Consider the following 23,533-nt stretch of genomic DNA (forward strand, 5'->3'; position numbering starts at 1 on the left):
CACATTATTATCTTCTTTCTCTACACTCACTACTTCTTCCTCGCTGAAATTTCAATTTCCCACTTACACCAACTCCATTCACACCAATCTACAGCACATTCCTCCTTCTGCATCCATATCTCCTCTTTTCCCCGTCTTTACCTTCACCTCCTCCATCCTCGCCCTCTATCCCTCGGGCTGCTGCCTCTAGCCAGCATCCCAGCAGACCTCAGCCACCATTGTTATCCACTCCTCCATCCCTCCCTCTCCGCAATGGCTATTTGACAGGGGTGAGGGAGCACAATGAAGGGGATGCCCACACACACACACACACACACACACCCACACACACCCCTCGCAGGCTGATACACTGGATAACGTGCACACATACAATACAATCAGCAACGCAAGAACTACTTGTGGATGGGTCAAAACGCAATTACAGACATAAAGATGCACACAGGACTACATTGCGTGTGTATAATACAGGATAACACACACACACACAGCTCATTACGAAGCTGCTGTTCCCCCCTCCTGCGCTCTCTAATCATTGCTGTCCTCACCACAGCAAGCTGGGCTGATACTGATAACAACACACACACACACACACACACACACACACACACACACACACACACACACACACACACACACACACACACACACTTGTTCTACTATACTTGTGAGAACACTGCACTGACTTCCAATCATTCCCTTGAGGCTTACTCTCGCTGTATTGTCCTCATAAGTCTAACTGTTAAAACAACTCTGTGCTCTTAACCCTAAAATCTATAGATTTTTTTAGACAGTGTGAACAAGCACACACACACACAAGCGCACACACACACACACACACACACACACACGAACACACCCAGAAGCACATATTCAGCATGAATGTAGGCTGTAGGACATAAACCTTAACAGAGTTGCGAGGGTGTTCAGTGTTTCAGCAGACAGGATGATGAGGATAGTGACAGATGTTGGCATTGATACCCTCCTCTCTGTGGGTTTTTTCCCTTTGTAGCCACTGTCAGTCGTTTGTCTCACTCATTATGTTTTTCTTCACTTTTTAGCATCTCTTTCAGTCAGATATGTATGATTCATCATCTTCCCCCTCTTGTCATTATACTCTCTCCCTCCGAACACGGCCCCTTTTCATTTCTCTCTTTCGACAGCAATTCTGCCTCTTTCACTTCTTTTAATCTTTCTTTCTTTCTTCTGTGTCTCTTTGTCCACAACATACTACAATATCCTCTGTGCCGAGCAGCGCTTCGGTTCTGCCGTCTTGCTGCCGATGCCTCCTCACAGAAGCTTTTCTTTTTCCCCCAGCACATGACAGTAATGTTTGATCTACTGTACTCTGCAAGGCACCTCGAGTTGGTCAAATCTTATTAGCACCCGGTCTGATAATTATCATCCAAGCTGAGCATATGCAACTCTAAAAACCTTGTCTGTTGCCTGTATTTTGTTGTTTTAAAACACCAAATTGTGTGACTGTCATGTTCACACATTACAGTTTGATGTAGCCTCAGCATATAGACAATCAACAGATGACTTTAGCAACTTTGTGCAATTCTCCTTGAAATGGAAATAAAGAAGAAGAAGAAAATGGCTCTGCAGATTGGGGGTTTGCAGCAAATGTTTTGTGTAATTTATATCACAGCACAGTCTCAGACAAGACTATAGTTAGCTGAAGCATGTTTTTGAAAAAACAACTATTTGAGAATGTTTTGCACCAAAGCACACAGCAATCTTGAACACCAACATATTGCTGGTCAAAGCAGGCACATGAACTATAGCAAGGAGAAGGAGAGGGAGGGAAATTCACCAGTCTCCCTTACAAAATCGCTCAATTTAATGAGTTATTGAGCTTGGAGATTCTTATATTGCACCTTTAAGAACAAGAGCCTGATGTAATTAACATTTTATACTGTAGGTATCCTTCAGGGTCGTTACTGTTTCCTTTTGTACGGACTTAATTTGCCCTTTATATAGACTTTCTTTGGTAAATGATTTCATCTTTACTCATCTGTCAGCAATGTGAAGGATTAAATTAGTCGTATAAGAATGTTTTAAATAACTAGCTGTAATGACTCTGTCGCCACCAACAACCTAAAATGTCAACATGCTGTTCTTTCCTACAGACGCCACATCTTTTACTGTATATCTTCTCACTCCCTCTTTCTTCCTTTTCCAGAAGGGTTGCTAATTGACTGTAGATTTTCATTAGCAGACCGTTGAGTGAGCCATCTTAACTGCCTGCAGTAATAACCTCTAGAGCCTAGCTGGAGTTCTGTAAGTTACTTCTTTCTCCCGCTGTGGCCATTTCCCAGTGTTGAAAGGCTTCAATTTTTTAGTTCACATGTCCCTACAATTTCAAGAGCCTGTAGGGACATGCTGGTTGAAATCCAAACAGTTTTCTGATAAGGTAGGTCTTGGGATTCAACAACATGAGAATCTTTAAAATTAGGTTTTTCAAACTGTTGCTTTTGATCCGTTCAGAACATTAAACACAGTGAGTTGTAGATAAAGTGTTGTTGCAGTGAGCCAATATTTTATCCCAATGGTCAGGTCATGTAACTAATCTATTTTTTTCTGTTTTGTTTTTCAGCTCAGCTCTGTCTGAATAATCTAAATTCATTTTCTGTACCCTCTGGCACTCTTCTCCTCTCTCTAATCCCACATCCCCCTCTCCTACCTCTCTCCATTCTGCTCCACTGGTTCACACACGACCTCTCCATTTTTGTCACTCCTTCTTTCTGTCAATCACTCTCTCTGGTCTTTTCAGCTCTCTGTGTATCTCCCAAACCGATTCTCTTATTTTTTCGTGTCCTGTCGGCAAGTGTCTCAGCAGTTTTTTCTCCTCCCCCTCTTATCACAGCCCACTTCTCACCTTTTGCTTTACAGTCTTGTCGTAATTGTCAACCGACAGTCAAAAGTCGGAACTTGAGCAGAGCGTTGTTGAAGTGCTAATACATAAAACATATGTGTGACAGAGCAGGAAGAGCAAAAGGACCAGCAGTATATACTGTACAAGGGCTGTTGGCAAAAGGAGGTGATATTGGGACAAAGACATGTGAGACAAGAGCACGTTCAAGCTGAAATGGTTGACGAGCATAGAGTCGGTGTGTATCCAAGAAAATTAATTTAACATCACTGATAAAAATAATTTGTCCAGCATATCTGTGCATCAGTGCATGTGTCTGTAGACTGATACCATCTTACCATCTTTCTGGACTGAGAGCTCAGGGGCACTTTGCAGGAATGTTATATTTAAAAGTGTTATTTAAAAACTTTAACTGAATAACAAAAAACCCTAGCTTTTACGACTGACACTGTGAGAAAAGATAATTAGACTATATATATATATATATATATATATATATATATCTTTTTACATCATGACTTTAGACCCGTAGTTTCATGTGTCCCACGAGCATTGTGCGCCAAAGCAGGTGCATGTGGGTGGCAGCATGTGACATTATAATTAGTTTGCTAAACTTGCTAAATAAATGTATACTAGAAATATATGTGTAGAGTTGTGAAATCAGGCTTAAAATCAAGTATTTCAGTCTATCATAATTGATTCATTTTATCCATAGGTGCTCATTTGAATGTGTAAGGTCATTACAAATTCAACTCAACATTACCTCCAATTAACCTGAACCAATTAAATAGAGTCATCTTCAAAAGTATCCATCTGCAGGACAGCAGAGTTGACAATGTCACAAATGACCATTACAAAAATGCTTCAATCAGTTTGAATTTTTCGGAATCTCCCACTTCTATGATGCAGATTTCTAAATGTTGTTGTCATGGTAAGAGAGACGAACGTTGAATGGTTAATTTCAAACTGTATTTTCCCAGCCCCCCGTCAAACACCATAAAACACTCTCCACCGCAATGCCAGATCTGCTTTGTGTTTCCACTGGGGACAGTACCCTGAAATGTAGGCAGGGTTGCTACTGGCTGGCTTCAGGGAAACCACTTTCACTTTTCCAGCAGATGGAAAACAACAGGGGAGACTGGTCTTAACACTTAATAAGCTGCTGCATTTATTAACTGACACACTGTGACCTGCACTGTACAACACTGACTGACAGCATATACAAAGTGATTAAGTTTTTTCCCTCTGCTCTACTCGCATTCATCGTCACTTTTCTGCTGCTTGCTCACTCTTGCTCGACCACACAATCTCTACACACAGCACACGTGTAGCTGCTTATTACAACAAGGACACAAGCTTTACTTGAGAAAATTTGAAGGAGAAGGACGTGATTTCTTACTTCAGAGTGCCGAGGACGAGATGACTCTGGCTGTTTCGCACTGACAAATCATCGGGCTGCAGTGTTTCAACTCTTTCAGTATCAGACCAGTGTGCCAGGTGCCTCAACAGAACAGAAAATAACCCTTTCATGTAACAAACGGAACTGAACTAAACCGGATTGCTCGGTGGAAACGGTGCTTTAAAAAGAAGTTTAGCTCCTATTACTACTGGTGTCTTTGTTGGTATTCTTTGCAAATGTAAATGTCCTGATATGTTGATCTTTCATCTGCACTTATGACACTTGTGCTATAAAAGCAGACTGCAGTGACTTGAACACTTCACCTTTTCACATTTGTGTGTCAGTGTCAGTGCTTTTAGTGAAACATTTGTACAGTGCGACTATAATTTTACATCTTTGTGTCTATGTGTGTCAGAGAAAGAGAGCGGAGAGACATCAGGAGATGGTAATTACTTTGCTGGTTATGATCATTAATCACAACAAAAGTATTGTAATTACCATTTCTCTGTCTCTTGAAACTGCCCAATCAATCTCCCACACTCTATTCATGATCCTTTGTCTCTCTTATTAGACGCAACAACCACATCTACTAATGAACAATAAAGATCCACTCCAGGATAAAAAATACAGACAACGCTGTAAAAAAAGAGATATTCGTTGGAAGACATTTCTGTTGACATGCTTGAAGTCAAACTATAAACATTATCATCTGCAGCCTTTACAGTACTCTGTGGCTTGAGATCAGTCAGTTCTGTTTCCCTGAACAAACTTGTGGTACTGTATTCTCTACCGGATACTGTATGTTAGCTATCAACCTTAGCTTTCATGTAGCAAGCAGCCAAGACAGAACTGGCCAGGCAGACAAAATAACTAATTTAAAAGCTGCCAGCTTTTTGCTCACAGGCTGCCTGCTCTAGTCTTTTGACTTACTGTATCTCTCTTCATTTCTTGATTTTTGTGTAGTTGCTCAATGCCTGAGGCATGATAGGAAGAGAGAATATCATTAACCAAATTAAGCTGGTTTAACTCCCCACATTTACATCAGTATGCAATAATGTGGAACCGCACATAATGCATTAATTTCAATTATTCTTCCTGGCCATATTCGTATTTTTAGTGCGTCTGTCTTTACATCTTCCTTTGTTCATTCGTGTTTGTGTGACAGCAAAAGCCCTTCTTCTTAACCATCTCATATGTACACAATTCATCCATGCTGCAGAAGAAGACAAACATTAAATGACTGAAATAAAGTAGCTTGTTAAAGTGCATGGAACTTAAGACTGTAATAAATTATAGTCTAAGTCTGTAATAAATTACAGTCTAAGATTACAGTCTAAGTCCTGGCAGACATGAAGAAAATTAATGAATGAGCATCTGTGGCAGCACATTCCCAGTGGACAGCCATAGTACAATACTCTGCACACTCAAATGGGACAGAACAACACACCTTATGGAAGGAGCTGGGAAATAATTACTATATTTAGACCCTGCTCAGTGCTGGCTCAAAATACATTTTGAATCATAATTTTTTCTCCCTGTGTTCATGTTCATACTGCACTGTGTCTGTGTTACGGTAACAACAGATAAAACTGCAACACGCAAGTTTGACAGCAGCTGACCTTTCAGAGCAACATACTGTAGATATGCTGCGTAACATTGTCAGAAATGGATTTTCATGTTTGGTATTCTATAGCGAGTCCAAATTAGCTCTTTTCTTTGATATGCTGGTTTGGCAACAAGGGTGTCAAAGTCAACAAAACCGTCTTTACAGTAGATTAAAGAGAAAGTAAGGTAACCGTACAACTACATAGGTGGAGGGCTGAATGTGTCTGACAGTGCATACTCTCCTGTTTGAGAGTTTCACACGTGACCCTCTGGCTCTGGTTTAGGATAACACACACCTGCAAAAGCAGCTGCATACATTCATGCCGTAACTCCCATTTCTCAGGCTTAAATTATTAAATGTTTGTGATTTATTATTTTCCAACACAAGCAGATGGATGCTGTTGACTTCGGCTGTTTGATCTGACAGAGTGAGAGCTGTCCACCTGCTGTGTTGAGTCTGGAATCTATTGCTATCTGTCAGCCATCATCAAGGGGTTTTTTTTTGCTTGCATTGGCTGAAATTAGGGTTTCAGTAATGTTTGCGTTTAAGCTCACACTATTTCCTGTGAGTATGGAATATTATGGGTAGGTGATATCCCAGTTTTGTCATGTTCTACCACGACACACTACGTATTTTGCAAAATTATAAATTAATGTTTTAGCATATTAATAATCTGCCTTCATGTGGCTGCCGTTACATCCAGGGGTGCTTCCTGCCAATGACGCTATCCAGCAAAGATGTAGAGGATATGAGCACGACTAATTTATCTTTTGTTGGCTGCAAGAACCAACACAAATTCAGCTCGATTCCACTGAGCACATCTCAGTTACCTGGCGTGACTTGACTCGCGTCTATTGTAGGTCCATAAGCAATATGTGAGTATTTAGTATTAAGGGAGAGCCAAGAGAAATTGTGTGAACATTACCAGTAGTGAGTTGGATGTGAAACTGTTCCATATTGCTTTTTGTGGAACTTGTGGAAGACACTGCAAAACAAATTCAGCTGGCTTTGTTAAACCCCCTCTGCTCCATGATTCACACTGGTATGTGTGTTTGTAAATGTACTTGATAGACAAGCACCATGCAACACTGGCTATTGAAGATATATATGTTGGGTTTTTGCCCAAGATGCCTAATCCTACCCCTTGTTAAAGGACTAAATTCAGACCAAATCATGCACTGAGGCGATTAGTGCAAGGTTGTGCAGCAGTGTGGGTGGGTACAACTGGGAGAGTATACTGTATATCATGTGGTCTTTGAACTCTGCCTTAATAGCGCTCGGTTTTCTGGCTTCCAGCTTCGTAACACAACTATTCCAGAGATGCTTTATCCTTCCGCAACAAGCTCACAGATTATTTCTCCTCCCCTGCTGGCAGCAGGATGTTGATTCAGGCACCCTACACGTAACAGAAACTCTAAACAATTTAAAACTTTGAACTACTTGAACAATACTTTTAACCAGCAAGTCTGCTTGCCAGCTTATGTGATTGGCTACTGCAGCATGATGTTACATTTCTACAAAAGTGGATTCCCTACAACTGTAGGCTGCAGGCTACATGCACTACATACACTTAAAATAAGTTGGGGGACTGGCGTTTTTAACCGCAAAGCCAGTCCTGATTCTGAGAATTAATCAAAGTAAAACTGCTCATTAATCGACATTATGGGGCACGGTACTTCTCCCAAAACACATGTAGACCTCATTTCCATTCCTGGAGCTTATAAACACATCAGACTTTTAATCAATTTCCAGGTTTCCTCGCCAGCAACAGCTGTGGCCTTAAGAACACGATATCTCAAGAACGCGTTGAGGGAATTTCTTCAATTGTCCCCTATGACTCGAGGATGAACTGATTAGAATTTGGTGGCCAAAGGTCGAAGGTCAAGGTCACTGTGACCTCACAGTACACATTTCTGGCCATAACACAAGAATTAATACAATTAAATTTGACATACAAATGTCTAATGGGATAAAATGATAAGTTATTACATTTGATATCCCAAAGGTCAGAGGCTAAGTGCACTGTGACATCATAATATTCTGCAAATAATTATCTGCCCATTATTCAATGAAATAGCTCAGGAACAGCATCTATAATAAAATATCATTACTGTAACAAAAACAAAATAAAAAGAAGACAAAGATAAACAAGTCAAGAAGAAGAAGACAACAAGTCAAGTTTGAACAGCAAAAGAAGGTCTCATCCATTCCACAACAACATCAGAAACCCATAAAATGCAGAAGTCTGTCTACCTGACTGAATACAAACTATAAACATGTTTTTATATCAAACCAGCTGAATATATACAGCGTCAGTCTGCCTGTCTGTGTATCTTTTTGACCATGTGCATCTCAATGCTTCTCTATTCAAGCCTTGCCTGCTTGTCTGCTTCAATTTACTTTATCTGTCACTTTAAAGACTTTTCTGCCTCTATGATCTGTCTGAGTGTGCATGTACTTGTTTTTTTCCTACCTCAAACTTTAACTGGAGTTTCTCCTGTGTTCTCCCCTCCTCAGCTTTCCTAACTCCCTCCTCTCTATCTGAAACTCACACTCCACATATTGGATTGATTCTCTCCACTATCCTCTCCCAACATCTTCCTCTCTCCGTCCTCCTTTTTCTCTTTCCTGTTTTCCACATCTCCCTCACTCACTCTCTCTCACTGTCTCCCAGCTGCAAGCAATCTTATAAATAACAACACCATGGTTGTTTGCCATTTGTTGTCACAGACGTAACATTGCCAGGAGCACTCTACGTGCACTTGCCTGTTTGTGTGCATCAACAAAACAAGGTAACCTTCAACTGAATTGGTTAGACATATACTGGATTTATGGAGCCGCAGATCCGATGTGCTTGTTTTGACGTACATCGGGGAAGGGGGCGTTTATCTCATAGTTAAAATGTTTAAGGGCCTCAGGGGCTTTATTCGTTTTGGCAGGGAAGAGGTTTAATTTGATAGAAGATAGTTTACAGCGACTGAAACAGGGTGTTGACTTTATAAAACAAACAGGAAAGGAGTAACAAAAGGGGAAGAGGTGAAAAGAAGATTTTTTTGCCATGTTGAAAGGAAAATATTACAGGTTCAGTTAACAATGAATTGCTAAGCAACTGAGAGCATCCACAAGAAAACTTGTGTGTAATTGTACATTCAAAAGCTTAGCACAATTCATAAAATGTTTACCTATTTCTGCACATTGTATGTGAGAGAAGCATCCTTTTAGATGACAAATTTTCTTTCATACAAGCAAGTTTTTTGTCTTGCCCAATTCCTCATACAATGTCTTAATGGATGACTTTAAAAGGTGCTATTGATAACATTCAGCCACTAAATGTGACGACAAATATTTTAAAATGATCAATCCAAGTTTTTAAGGAAAAGAGATACTTAGATTTTGCACCTCTGCTCCATTGATGTATTATTCTTAAAAAAGGGATTTGTCTACACATAAATGTTTACGAGAAAGTTGAAAACTAAGCTTTTGAGTACCTCAAGGTTCTATCCTGGTGTCTCTTGTGTTCTTTGTTGTTTCCTCACTACAGTCATGATATTAAGAATCAGAATTCTTTTCATTTTAGTTTCAGGTGACTGATGAGGTTAATTTGTCTCATGTTTTCTACAGCTTAACGATGACAAATCACAATGCTTCAAATGCAGAAAAACTTGGTGGTGTTAAGTCCAAATGTGATTACTTGCCACATTGTTACATGTCAAAAATATTACAAAAAAAGCAAGCTGAAGCATGTACAAGACAGACCCCTGCTATTTCCAAGTTCTATTACTGTTCACATTTGTACCATCTTATCAGCATGCCAGGAATCTGAAAATCCATTTGAATTGCACTATGGAAGGTACAATACAAATAGAGATTGAATGAATGAATGCACGATTGATTGATTCTAGACTCAGAAATGCCAGGCTTTACAGTATTTATGTAATTTTAAATGTGAAATGGTTTCTAACCAATCAGAAAATTTTAAAAACAACCAAAAAACAAAAGAATTATTCTCATCCAATTCAATACCGTTTAACTTTAGATCATTTGGTCTAAAAAGCAGAACAATAGACAGCCTTGCTCTGTTTATTTCATAGCTGCGCACATTATGTCAATAAGCGTTGCCTCGGAGATGCAGACAAAAGTGTTATGTCTGTTCCAAGAGCAAGATTATGATGGTTTAACACCGGATCAATCTGCCAGAAGTGAACAAAGCATCTATTATAACACTTTATGTTCTTACAAAAGCTGACTAAAAATAATTTTCTTGTTATTTCAGCTACTTTGGCTAAAGACAAATGGTGCCATTATTTTTCAAAGGGAAAATTGACAGCTCTGGGTTTACAATTGTCCAGCTGGCTGATAGTGATAAAAACTAACCTCCTGCCTGTCTGCCTGTGATTCTTGAACAGAGCGTACACTGTATCAGTGCAGAGAAGCTCACAGACCCGACCCGATTTATCTGAAACTCTTACCATGGTGTAGTGTTTTATCTCAAACTTTGTAATGACGCAAGACAAAGCAACATATTTCCATCTTTGATCACTTAATTTCTTCATTAAAAACAAAGCTTTGATGTTAAGAAGTGTTTTGACTCCCTCACCACTTTCTAATTAGATTCATTAACGAAGTAACAGGCTACGAGGCATTTTGACAGCACAGGGGGGGGACCTACGCCTGCATTCGCAGATATACAACCACCCACACACACACACACACACACACACACACACACACAAACACACACACGCACATTCACATACACAAAGAAGACACATGCATGCTCATACACTTGCACATGCATACACAAGCAATGGAAGTAGTGGGAGGGGTTAGAAGATTTCAATAATCTTTGAGAATGCAATATTTTCTTTTTGTTCACTTAACCTCATGCTGATAATTGCCACCGGGAGCTGATAACTATTCATGTGTAGGTGACACTGACTGCATACTAATTCTGCAGGTGCAAGGATGGTCCTACAGTGACAGAACAGAGAGAGGGGGAGGGAGAGACAGGGAAGGGGGAGAAATTCTGCTCTCCACACAGTTGCTACAATGATTTAACATGATTTAACTTCCCTCCTCAGCTTGTTAGCTGTTTTACCAGATTAGAAACCCACTGAGTGAAAATGTACAAACAGCAGGTTACAGCACAAAAGCTATGCTTTGCTGGTGTTCAGCCTCAGTAAGCATGTTTGTGTGTTTGTATGTGAGTGCAAAAGTGTGTCTGTGCATGTGCATCCCAACATATTCAACCTTAATGCATACCGAATGCAAAAACCTTGTTACATCCTGACAAACAAGCGGGAAATGTTAGAAATGTAAATTTACATATGTGAACACTCTTGTGCATTAAATTCTGTGTCGAGTATGTAATATAGCCTCTTATTAAAGGAGACATACTGTATTATGCTAAACTTCAGGTTCATAATTTTATTTTGGGTTAATAGAAAAGGTTTACATGCTTTAGTGCTCAAAAAACACATCAGTTTTCTCCTCCTGTTCAGAGCTGCAGCACTGTATTCCCCCTCTGTCTCTTTAAGGGCCTATGTCCACATAGTGGTCTTTTTTTCGGGCAGAAAAGCGCTGGCGATGCCCTCGGGAGCGCTGGGATGAAGCACTTGTGTGCTGAGAGAAAAAGTGCTGCACGTTGGTTTCGACTGACGGCTGCTAACACTAAGGTAACAGAGGGCTGACCACAGTTAGTAACAAACTTACAACACGTAGGGTGATAAAAGCACAACACTCACCAGCAACATTCAGTGTACAGACAATCTGCTCACCCAAACTGACTTTTCTGCCTCTGTCATGAGAGTTCCCATCTGATAAAACTCAGGAGAGACAGACACAGTCATAACAAGCTTCTCCTTGATTTTCTGGATTACCAGGGCGATGGGTGACAAGTCCCTACTGATCAAATGAATGATTGGTTGCCTGAAAGAAAGCGGTATTGACATCGCCGGCATCTTTGTGAAAAGTTGAAAAATTCTGATCGAGATGTGCTTGAAGGGGCAACACAAAAACACTGTAGCTCTCTGAAAAAAGATGCAGATGCTCGCTCCTCATTAGAAACAATTTAAAAAAGAGGCTGGTGCTCAGAAAAAAAACGCTATGTGGATACGGGCCTGGGCTCCCCAGCCAAATGCCTAGTCTCCTCTAATTGGTTAGCTCACACATGCCTGACCCAGTGCCGTTAACAACAACAACAGAGTAGCTGTGCTTAATCAATTCTTACATCCCAAACTAGCTACTCTGCAATTATGCAAATGTGTGACTTTGTGACGTAGTGTGATGTCACAAAGACACAAAATTAAAGGCGAGACTACTGACGAGGCGTTTCAGGAGCAGTGTTTTTTGTGGGAGAGAGGAGCTTCAGTTTGTGTGGACTTTTTAACTTTCAAGAATTTTTACACGCACAAGAACACACATATATAAAACACTGAACAAAAAGCATAATAGGTCTCCTTAAGAAAACAAACAAAAACAAGGTAACCTTCAACTGAATTGGTTAGACATATACTGGATTTATGGAGCCGCAGATCCGATGTGCTTGTTTTGACGTACATTGGGGAAGGGGGCGTTTATCTCATAGTTAAAATGTTTAAAGGGCCTCAGGGGCTTTATTCGTTTTGGCAGGGAAGAGGTTTAATTTGATAGAAGATAGTTTACAGCGAATGAAACAGGGTGTTGACTTTATAAAACAAACAGGAAAGGAGTAACAAAAGGGGAAGAGGTGAAAAGAAGACGTAAACATCTACGGAAAGTAGATGTTTTTTAAAAAAAAAAAACAATATTGGTAAGGCAAAGTGAAAAACTGCACTGGGAATTGGCCGTTTGTAACAATGTGGACTTTGTTGTGAAGTTGGTAAACATATTAAAACTTTTATTTTTGCTCTGTACTTCAGCCCACTGGATAGGAAAAAAATGTATATTTACTGTAAAGGTTTAAAGTGCTGACTTTCAGCTATTATCATTCAATGATGCTTGTAGAGGCTTTTTTATGAATACCCCTGAGGGCAGAAATCGAGGTTACAGGTCCTACCACTGCTCACCCAATATGGATGTGAACAAGCCAAAACACACTCAAAGCTGAAAGTCAGCACTTTAAGCTGAACCGTTTCATTTGAAGCACAGCTTGCAGGACTACTGAGCCAAAACAGCAACAAAAAATGTGTCCCTGTGATCAGACTACTAACACTGTCAGAGTCATACAATACACATGGAGTTAACAGTTTCACTCTTTCATAAAAATGAAGGTAGTGTTGATGAAGGCATGCTTGGCAAGCCCCAGCCACACTCTTTAGCTTTTTAGGGTTTTTCATTTGTGCAGCACCATTTAAAAAACAACTTGTAATGCATATGCAATTTTTATTTTTATTACTAATTCTATTTAATCTTTAAAGATTCCCTCCACACATGTATTCATTCATTCATTCATTCATTCTCATCAATGTGTGTCTGATGTGACGTTTTGCAAAAGAAAAATAACACTTACTGCATTAAAATACTTTTTAAGGATTAAAACCCGATTATCAATGAGCACAGAGAAAATTGACACTTTCAGCGGTGAATGTGAAGTCAGCCTTCTTGTGTCAAACTCTGCACATATCATTCTGCACAGTGAAGCTCAAACATCAAACTGCAGGAACAAGAAGAAAAACATGTTTTTTGACTGGAGGGAACTTTCAAAATGCCCTGAGTATGATTTGACAAGCTCTCATGAGATTATTTGGTTGGTCTGGTGATCAGGAGTAAGGAAATGTTTTCTCACTGGGGGTTCCACCAACAACTGAAAGGGTTATTTTGAAGTTTTGTGGTTGATGGGCCATCATCCTCTACTGAGTCAAGTCTCTGTATCATGTACCACCTCACAGGTCCATGTTTTTTTCTGATAATTGCAGTTGCTACCTTCTATTTCTGATAGTGATTTTAGACTGACATTATTTTACTATGCATATATTGTAGAAACGTTTTTTTTGTATTTTGTCACATTACTTACTTACACCTTAGCCTGTTTGGTAAATGCATGCATATACTGGCTTACTATCAGATGGTAAAATTGTAGCTGCAAGCATTGCTGTGTGGCTGTTCAGCACATAGCGGCTTTAACCTTTACCTATCCTTAATTAGGTAGAGCTACATCCAGAATGATTTTTACGGTGTAAAAAGATGTTTAAGGTTTGTGTATATGAAAATTCAATGTACACTTTTGCCAAAATATGTCGGTTATCATATCCTTTCTTTCATCGTCACTCTCTTTTTCAATATAGGACTCAATATTACCAACTCAGCCTTGCTCACTGCTCGAAGCCTATTTGTTGAAACCACACAAAACCATTAAGCTGCATTAGTAAGCCCATAAAACCGCACTTGTACAATGGTTAGAATTATTCAATAAAGCTGGGATAATTAATTTAAATCCTGTAGTCTGTACTCTGTGTGAATACAACATGGAATTACGAGAACAAAAAACAAAAACTCTCTCATTCACACACGCAGACTAAAATACAGACAGACAAATGTTAAATTTAAAGGTGCACCTGCAGCAAAACAAATACCCACAGAAAGGAACATTTACAGTGCACACATTTAAAATGTGTGCATGCAGGTGTTAATGTGAGCTGTGTATTGATTAACAAGTGAAATACAAATACACAGATTGTCATGCACAATCACATTGACACCTCTAGCTGGAAGCCATATTACATATTCATAAATGCAGTATTATATGGCTGGCTGACATCTCTCTCTCTTGCCTCCAACCGCTTTCCTAAAAATAGAGAGGAGCTTTACTCTGCTCTGTGTTAAAGACAAAGCTTGACATGTGGAAATTTTGTCTGAAATAGTGGGAAAATGTCTGTATTGACACTGACGTTGCATATTACTCCCAAACAAGCTCATTAGGTTAGCTTAGTGGTGCAGGTGTTTGAATAAGGGATGCTAAAGGCAACTGGAATGTACATGCAGACGAATTTGTTCTATAAAATCAGCATCAAAGGTGCCATTTTTGTTGAATATCGAGTTTTCACAGAGGCAGCTGGGTGATTCTTGTATGATGCATCACAGATGGCATGTGTGAAAGTGAACCGCATCACAGTAAATGCCTTAACATTAACTCTGCATATAAAACTGCGGGATGCTTTGACGTGTGATGAAAGTAGACAAGAGGAGAGAAACAGGAAGACACTTAAAAAGGCAACGCAATCTGCAAGAGAGAATGAGGAAAATGACACAAAACTAGTGCTATCCTTCTAACTAGCGTAAGCTCACTTTGATTCCTGAAGGTTGGACTCTGTTTCCGCTCAAAACACTCATTTTGAAACATCTGTAAAAATATGATGCTTATAAAGAACTCTCTTCTGCAATTTTCACCCAAGTCTGATGTCTTCAACACGGTGCCTGACAGATGTAACAAGCAAGCAAATGGAGGGAGACCAATTTACATCCTGGGGACAAATAGACACATTGAGTGGCTGATAAAAAAAATCATAGAATCTACTGCAACATGGAAAAAGTAAAGCCAAATAAAAGATGACAGTAATGGGATAAAAAAGAATAAGAACAAAAGTAAATAATAAAAAGGTTTGTAGGTTTAAGAAAAGATTAGATAAGACAGAGAGAATGACACATAAAGAATAAGAGAGATAATAGCTTTAGATTACAGGACCATTTCACATGTGACCTCGCTCACACCCTGTGTCTACCCAGCCAATCACAGAATAGAAAACCTGCGGTGACCCTGTGATCTTATAAAACAGGCACCAACTGGAAGAGTTATAATGATAACTTGAGAGTGAGACTGTGTCACTGTCTGCACATGAGGTAAAAGAGTCACCGAGTTCATAGTGTGTGAGCGCTGGGTTTATTGGCATTTCGGAGCACAGAGTAAATAAAAGAGTGTGTGAAGTATACGTGCCGTCTTCACAAAAATATGATATCAATCCATCACATTTATTGCTGTTTTACATAGACATTTCTTTAGCTAGAGAAAGAAGGGAAACACGTTAATGTATTCTTATTTTGTAAACAGCCCTCTGTATGCTTTTTCACTGCCAGAGGCATGGTAGGGCCATTTATGCAAAACTTGAAATATATTAAAGCGCATAAAGGAACTGATTATGAACTGAACTGAAATTACATGAATTGGCCGGCTCACCAACATCTGATGGTGTGTCACAGACAGACGGCAGTGGGGAAAACTACAACAGCATGTCTGTATTGCACTGATTTGTGGGTAATTAAACATACTGTTCAATATGTAACTTCTCTCTCTCACAAAAGACGTTTGCTAAGTGTAGCCTCACATGGTCATGTTGTGAACTTTTATTCATGTTTTTAAGTTTAGTCTTGTTCGCCAATTTCTCTATCCCATAAGAAGGGACGGGCGACCGCATGCGAAACGCATTATTGGAAATATTTGGGATAGTGCAAGCACACAACTCAACAACATATATAACAAATGTCTCGTCATTGTTTCAGACATATCTTTAAATCTGTGAAGTCTGGTGAAGTCAGCACCCCAAGTGACTCTCTGGAAGTCTGCAGAAAGTCTGCTTGAGGGTCTTTTTGGACTGACTGAATTGTTGGTTTGGACAGCCCTCAGCACTCATACACCTCCCACCAATGCACCCGCAAGTCTGCAAGAGCTGTAAAGTCCGAACATTTGGAAGCAGCTCTAGGCTGGTCCTCACTTTATTTTCACTGTAATGGCCTCTACAGGCCGTTTATATACTTCTCTCAAAGTTTCAGACAGGTCCTCAGAAAAATGACAAAATGAGACAAAAAGCATCTCTCTCTCTCTCTCTCTCTCTCTCTCTCGCTCTCTCTCTCTCTCTCTCTCATAGATAGTATATAGATAGTCATAACAGATTCTGTTCGTTGCATGTTAGACCCTATATTGATGCCATTTATTAATTTGCCAGATGAAAAACAAATCATCTGTCTTAGTCGGGAGGAGCAGCTACCATCCAAAATTTCAGATGTGGTGTGTTAAATAGAGATAGATGTCTCTCTCCTCCATAGGAATTTCACTCTTGCGACAACTAAATGGCTTCATTCTCACATTTAGACAGCGAGTATAAACTCTGTGCAAGTGTTTGCGTGTGGTTCAGTCTGATGGAGCGTGTGATATCAGCCGTCGGGTTTATTGGTGCTTTATTGGTAATTTACAGCTCTTACAGATGGATGTTCAGGTAACCAGACATTTTCTCTCTTCTCCTGGTCAGAAAAGCCATTTCCAAACCTCTGCATTTACTGGGTCTCATCAACGACAACAACAACGACAACAACAAGACCCCCAATACCTCTAGTTATTTACTTTTTAAGAGGAAACTTCAACTTCTTTGATGCTCAAACGTGAAGCAGGACTAGGCTTTGTGTTGCCCTAATGAACCGCAGATCACAGCAGCAACTAAGCTTCATGGTAAGATCCCTTTTTTCCACATGCAGTTGGCTACATGTAATCTCTTACATGGGTGAATGAATAACAAAAATGTAAGTACATGTTGCACATTTAAATGAAATCAATTATTTAGGCTAGGAAAGCATGTTTAAAGGGCGGGTACATTAATGTTTGTGTTTTTGAGGTTTTTATATCATTCGGCAGCGTCCCAGGAGTTTTCTATGCATTCATATCCGAAGTTTTAAAGTCAGACTGATATTTTATTAAGCTCTTCCAAAACTGTTTTCCAATGTGACACGACGTAGGTTTCTGCATGATGAATTTGCCACCAATAATATATAAATCCATATATATGTCTTCCTTTATGAGCTGGGGAGGAGGTGCCAACTTTAAATAGCATTTTTACAACCAGCAGCCTCAAAATCCTGCACAGTATGCCTTGAAATGAAGAATTAATTATAATAAAAAGCATCATCTTCCACCACCAAGCACATATCTTCCAAGCCAACACTGTCACACTGACAAGAGCCAGAACATGTGCCATTCACAGGCACTTTGAAGAGTAAACATATTTGCGACAGCTATAGTAATGTATAAAGAAGACAACACATTTTTAGATACACAAGTTGCTCATTGTTTTCAGTCGTATTTTTGGTTGAGTAGCTGCACAAACTGCGCTTCTTGACGCCACTGATCCATGAATGTGCCATTTGGAACAGATCTCTGGTACCTGTATGACTATGACGTTCTTCATGTTATCGCCAGTAACAGCAGGTGTTGCCACATCGACCTCAACTGATATTTTGGGGATTATAATACTATGCTTTGTGTGTGTGTGTGTGTATACCTGTATTCTTCCTGAGTGAACACGGGAATGACAGAAGGTTGAAGGACTGTGATCTCCACCAGAGTTGCGTTCTCCTTGACAGGCTCACCATCATCATAGGCCACCACCACCAGCTGTCAATCAAACACATGCGTAGGTTAAGACAGAGACACAACATTCGGCATATTTCCGCATGATTGCTCGCCACACGGCTCTCTAGCGCTTACGCCTGCTAACATTGCAAAGATATCAGTTCACACCTTTAAACAGTCTGTTGACAGTGGAGACAGCTGCATGAACTGATACAGCTAATGCATGACAGGCTGATAATAAACCAAAATAAATGTCTGCAGCTTTGTTGTCCGTATTCTAAAAAGCACATTATTTGCATTGGGATTAGGGAACAGGAGGAGTGTGCATCCCACTGGTGTGCTTATTTTTTCCTGTTTAGCCTTTCTTCTTCATTTAATTGGGGGGCAACTGCGGTTAACCGGGCCCAAAGGAATCTTAATGAGGGATAAACTTAAATATCAAGATGTTGAAATACTGTGTTTTCTTCCACTAATTTAGCTAGAAAACTGTAAATGATACTGCACCGACCTTTATATTCATACACTAACTCAGGCTTTAACCAGAAACCCTCTAAATGTAAAGATAACTTCAGAACTTTGTTGGGCTGTTAAGTGCCTTGAACTTAATTGTTTGCTTTTAGGTATAAACCTGTTTCTAGCCCTGCACACTTGCTCATGCATGCAGAGTTGCTTTAAAAAAATGTTTTTTTAAATTACCTGAAGCTGTGGTTCCTTTATAATGTCATGCAAGGAAATCAGGGAGACATTTGCTACATGTCACTTACATCGTCTAACTGTGACCTTGTAGAAATTATACCAGACAGTATTTATCTCAGTCATAATCTAAAAATTGTACATAGCGTTGGACTGATTCCATTTGTTTGAGTTATTGGGAGCAAATGAGGTAGAATTAGTCCCCTGAGTGACGTCTTCAGAGGACGCTGAATCCTTGTTGTGTTAATTAAAGCCCAATGAAAAGATGAAATTATCATGGCCCAAAGCCCCACTGAGGGTGGTAGCGGGGAAAAAGCATTTTTGAAACTAATAAGCTACTGTGGTATACTTTGTGCGGTGGGTAGGGATTTGAGAGTACTCTGTACAAAGACACCTTTCTGTACACAAACGCTACAAGTACAATCTGAAAGTGATGATCAAATAAATTCTTAATGACTCCGATCATGTGATGCTGTCCCAATCCTCCACCCACAGACTACCAACATCCAAAAGCTCCAGCAAAGCAGGGATGCATCAGATAAAACCTCCAGTAATGATGTCTCTGTTGGACTGCAGCCCCAGTGACAATATTTACAGTTTGAATGGATCACATTATACAGTAGATACTGTATAATGTAAATATACAGTAGACTCACTGTCACATGACCATTCAATACATTGAATACATTATTATCTGATGGAGTTCTGTATAAATACATTGTACATGTGCATGTTTTATACTGTCTATAAGGCAAATTTAATGTGTAAAAATCAATCTTGCTGACAAACCAACCCTCCAACCAACTGACAAACGGACACAGGCGAAAACATTCCCTCCTTGGCGGGTTGTCATGCCTGTTCTTGGTGCAATTTTGTTATCAAAAGCCCAACAGCCATCCACTTGTGGTCATTGTCATGTATATAATTTTTAATTGAACAGAGATTTTCAGCTCTCGTCACTAGTTGGACTTTTACATGTATAGCATTATTAAAACATTTAGCTTTCAATGTTCAGTATCATAAAACCACAATACACAATAGATATGGAAATACAATAAATAAGCTTGCAGCAACACACATGCCACAGTACATTAACACACATCACAATACATCAATACACATATATCCTGCAACAAAGTACAATAAGCTAACAATTTGGGCAACAAACATTATATACATTATGGATTACTGGTAAAGTGTAAGTTAAACTGTGTGTGAATACTTACACTGAACTTCAGGTTTGGCTCCTCGTTGAGGTTTACTCTGGTTACCACATGTCCGGTCTTTTCGTCCACACCAAATATACTGGCAGAATATGGATAAGCCTCCTGGTCCACTCTATAGCGCACTAGTCCTGCTGGGGTACCCTATGACGAGAAGAAATATATTAAGGATGACAGACTGAGATGAATGTGGCATAAGGATATAAATAGATATACAAATATCTCTTGGTGGCTTGGAATGCTGCCACTCTTAGACATTTTGCAAAGTAGCATCAAATTAAAAGCATACTGTTGTAATGAGTGTGTAATGAATGTCACAGTAGTTAACATCCAAAGCAATTAGCTTGGTCAAAAAGTGAGTCCCTGTCCAAATATAGACACATATCATCATTTGGGGATAGATATAGTCCAAGTTTTGTGACTCACATGATCATAAATGAATCCCTCTAGTGTTGAAAAAATGAGCAACCATCTGTTCGTATGACTAATTTGATTCAAAATGTCAGGAAATACATAAAATTACATATTTGAATAACATCTGTTAAAGTGTTACCCACTCTGGATCAGGATGAAGTCTTTGCTTTGTGTCATAGTTTGGGTTTTTACTTCAGTTATTTTTCCCTTTTATTTTGTAGGTTGTCCCCTCATGTATGATGTTTTGTTTTACACTTCCTGTCTGTCTTTTTCCTGTCTTTTTTTTGCTGATTATCTGTACATGTGCAATGTATTTTGGTAGCCACAGGTTGTGTTTCAAAGGACGAGGTGAAACACTGCCCACTTCTCATTGCATAACGTTGAATTCTGGCTACTTTATGGAAATCAGGGGTGTCTGGAAACTCCTGAAAGACTATAAAAAATAAACATTGTCAAGCTAAAATGAAGACAGATTCTGCAACTGCATGGCTTATAGTTGTTGGTTTGTCTACAGTTTCCAGTGTCTGTGTTTGCTCCTCACATTACCTCTGTGTTCCCACCTTTGTTCCCTGTGGCTTTCTGGTTTGCTCTTAGTCTTGCATTCTTAGTTTAGTCATGGACTCTCTTTTGCCTGCGTTTTTGTTGCCAGCTTATTGTCGCCTGCCTTTTGATTTTGGGATTTCAGCTTTGTTATTAAAGCTCTCCTTTTGTTTTCTAACCTGCCTGCCTCTGCGTCTACATTTGGGTCCGAACCTTTTTGCAAACCTTAACACCTTGTATTCATCAAGGATATAATCTGAGTTATTCTAACATGTCTTACACTGTGACCATCAGTACATAAGACCAGGGTCTCGTGTTTAAGATACAGTTGCAACAAAGCCACATTGGCAGTAAATCGAAAGTTATCCATGGCCATATTTCTTTCAAGAGTTTCTACAGCAACAGCAGTAACAGATTTATTGTCAGTATTATATTACGGGTTTAAAATTAATCTCTCGAAATAGCATTCAAAACAAATGAAGTGTAAGAACAATATTGATTTATTAAAATAATATACAAGGTAAACTCTCATTTCTTCTGAAATGAGTTGGATCTTGTCGGAGCACTGCAGCACTTCAGAGCTGTCTGCTCCTCTGTAAGCTTTCATTAAATAACAACTCACCGTGAGTCAGCAAAACTTCACTGTGACAAATTCTTATAAAGACTTGAGAGGGAAATTTGCAGTCTGACGATTATAAATGACACTGACACTCAAATATTATCGATATATATAGAGAGGCCTATATCAAGGGCTGTTAAGGTGCTATTTAGTGCCTTGTTGGAGCACTGGGAGCCTTTAAAACAGACAGCCTGGACAGTATTATGTTACTTTTTGACCCAAGAGAGTCTAGCGAGATGCTTAAACCTGAAGTCTGCGTCAATTCTGCTGATGTAGGAAGACGGCAAGCACATTAGTAAAAGGAGCATGGGGCTTTTAAAGATGCTTGTGGGGCAACATCGCCGGTGTGGAAGATTTCACTCGGAGATGGCGGAGTGAAAAATAAGATCATGGCTTCTTGAGAAGTAATGCAAAGTAAAGATACTTTTCTGTTTCGCTTTCCTTTTCATAAATATTTATTCGGTGATTTAGCATACAGTAAAATTGCACATTTACCAGTTGGGTGATAAAGAGGAGAGCTATTTTTCACACAGCCAGATCTGCATCTAAACAAAAGGCTGTGTGACTCAGCAAATCCACATAGGCTATATTCACACTGCACTTAGAGCCCAGTATGAGCTTTTTACAGCCTTTAAAACCTGGGGTTAACTACATCTAATGGCTCACAATGGAACGCTAAAGTGAGATAACCTTCATTTTACAGCAAACAGAATAAAGCAGCCTATATTACAAACATGTTGAGAGTTAAAAGCCAAATCGAGGTGCTCACTAAGTGCTACACAGGGGTATAAAAAAAAAAGTGCAAACACATTCAAAACACACACACAGGAGACAAGCATCATTATCTTGCATCATTCCCGTACGCAACTCTGGGAACAGGCTGCGAAACACAGTTTGATTGAATAGCAGCAGATGGAAATGCTCACCGCAGGGTCAGAGTCATTGGCCATCACTGTGGTTACGATGGTTCCCTTGACAGCATTAGGGGCAACCATGCCTTGGTACACTGACTGGCTGAATACCGGAGAAAAGTCATTCATGTCCTGGAGAGATAAACACACACAGACAGACACAGTCGTAAGGCATCAGCATTGTAAAGATACAGTACGACAAACTGTTCTTGTCTTCCAGTAAGATGTCTGTAATTGTTTAGTACCAATGATGTGCAAACTGACTTTGTCTGCATGATGCTTTTTGCTTTTACTCTGGTTCCTTAATATTACTTTTCTCAATATTAATTCTCAAATGAAATGAGTTCTTGGAAAGTGTTTTATTTTGGCTCGGGGTGAAATATTTGTCAGTTTTAACTGAGTAGATACATACAGCAGTGAGTGGAATAAATCGGTTGATCACAGGACTGAAAACCTGGGGGTCCTTTTTTAAAATATTTTTATAAAATGATTTATTTTTAATTTTTTATCACTTGGCTGCATGGTTTATTTTCACAGAGAAGAAATACATTGAATAGATAAAAAGAAATGGTGTGAAGAGGACAGAAAGTGGCAGCTAATTGCTTTAATTTTAACTTTAATTTAAAATCTGGAATGTTGGAGCATCCCGACAAGCGATGAATGCAACGTAGCTTCTCTGCAAATATAGAAAATGTGCTAATGCAATCAAAAACACTGGTATGGCCCTCGAATGTAAGTAAACCAGATACAGCTGAATCAGAAACCGAACTCTCTGTAGTCAAGAAGCATTAGTGGGATATGTTGATACCAAAGAGCTCCGTGAATCACGGGATGTTGCTTTGTTAGTATTGACATTATTATAATGCCATCAACTAAACACCACGACAGAGCAAGCTAGCTTTCGTCCATGGCAACCACTGATGCATTCAGCTGAAAGTCAACA

The 23,533-nt window shown here is 39.4% G+C and overlaps 1 protein-coding gene across 1 annotated transcript in view; it reads right to left on the reverse strand.

Annotated features, from left to right (window-relative positions):
* Positions 1 to 23,533, reverse strand: part of LOC311250020 (protocadherin-15-like) — a 195,494-nt gene that overhangs the window by 51,127 nt on the left and 120,834 nt on the right. The window contains exons 24-26 of the mRNA XM_084341511.1: positions 22,606 to 22,722; positions 20,110 to 20,250; positions 18,120 to 18,232 (exon numbers count right to left, since the gene is read on the reverse strand). Of these exons, the coding sequence (XP_084197637.1) occupies positions 18,120 to 18,232; positions 20,110 to 20,250; positions 22,606 to 22,722 (371 nt within the window). The remainder of the gene's footprint in view (positions 1 to 18,119; positions 18,233 to 20,109; positions 20,251 to 22,605; positions 22,723 to 23,533) is intronic.

This window comes from Pagrus pagrus, assembly GCF_965226575.1.
Source record: "Pagrus pagrus genome assembly, chromosome: 21".
NCBI classification, from domain to species: Eukaryota; Metazoa; Chordata; class Actinopteri; order Spariformes; family Sparidae; genus Pagrus; species Pagrus pagrus.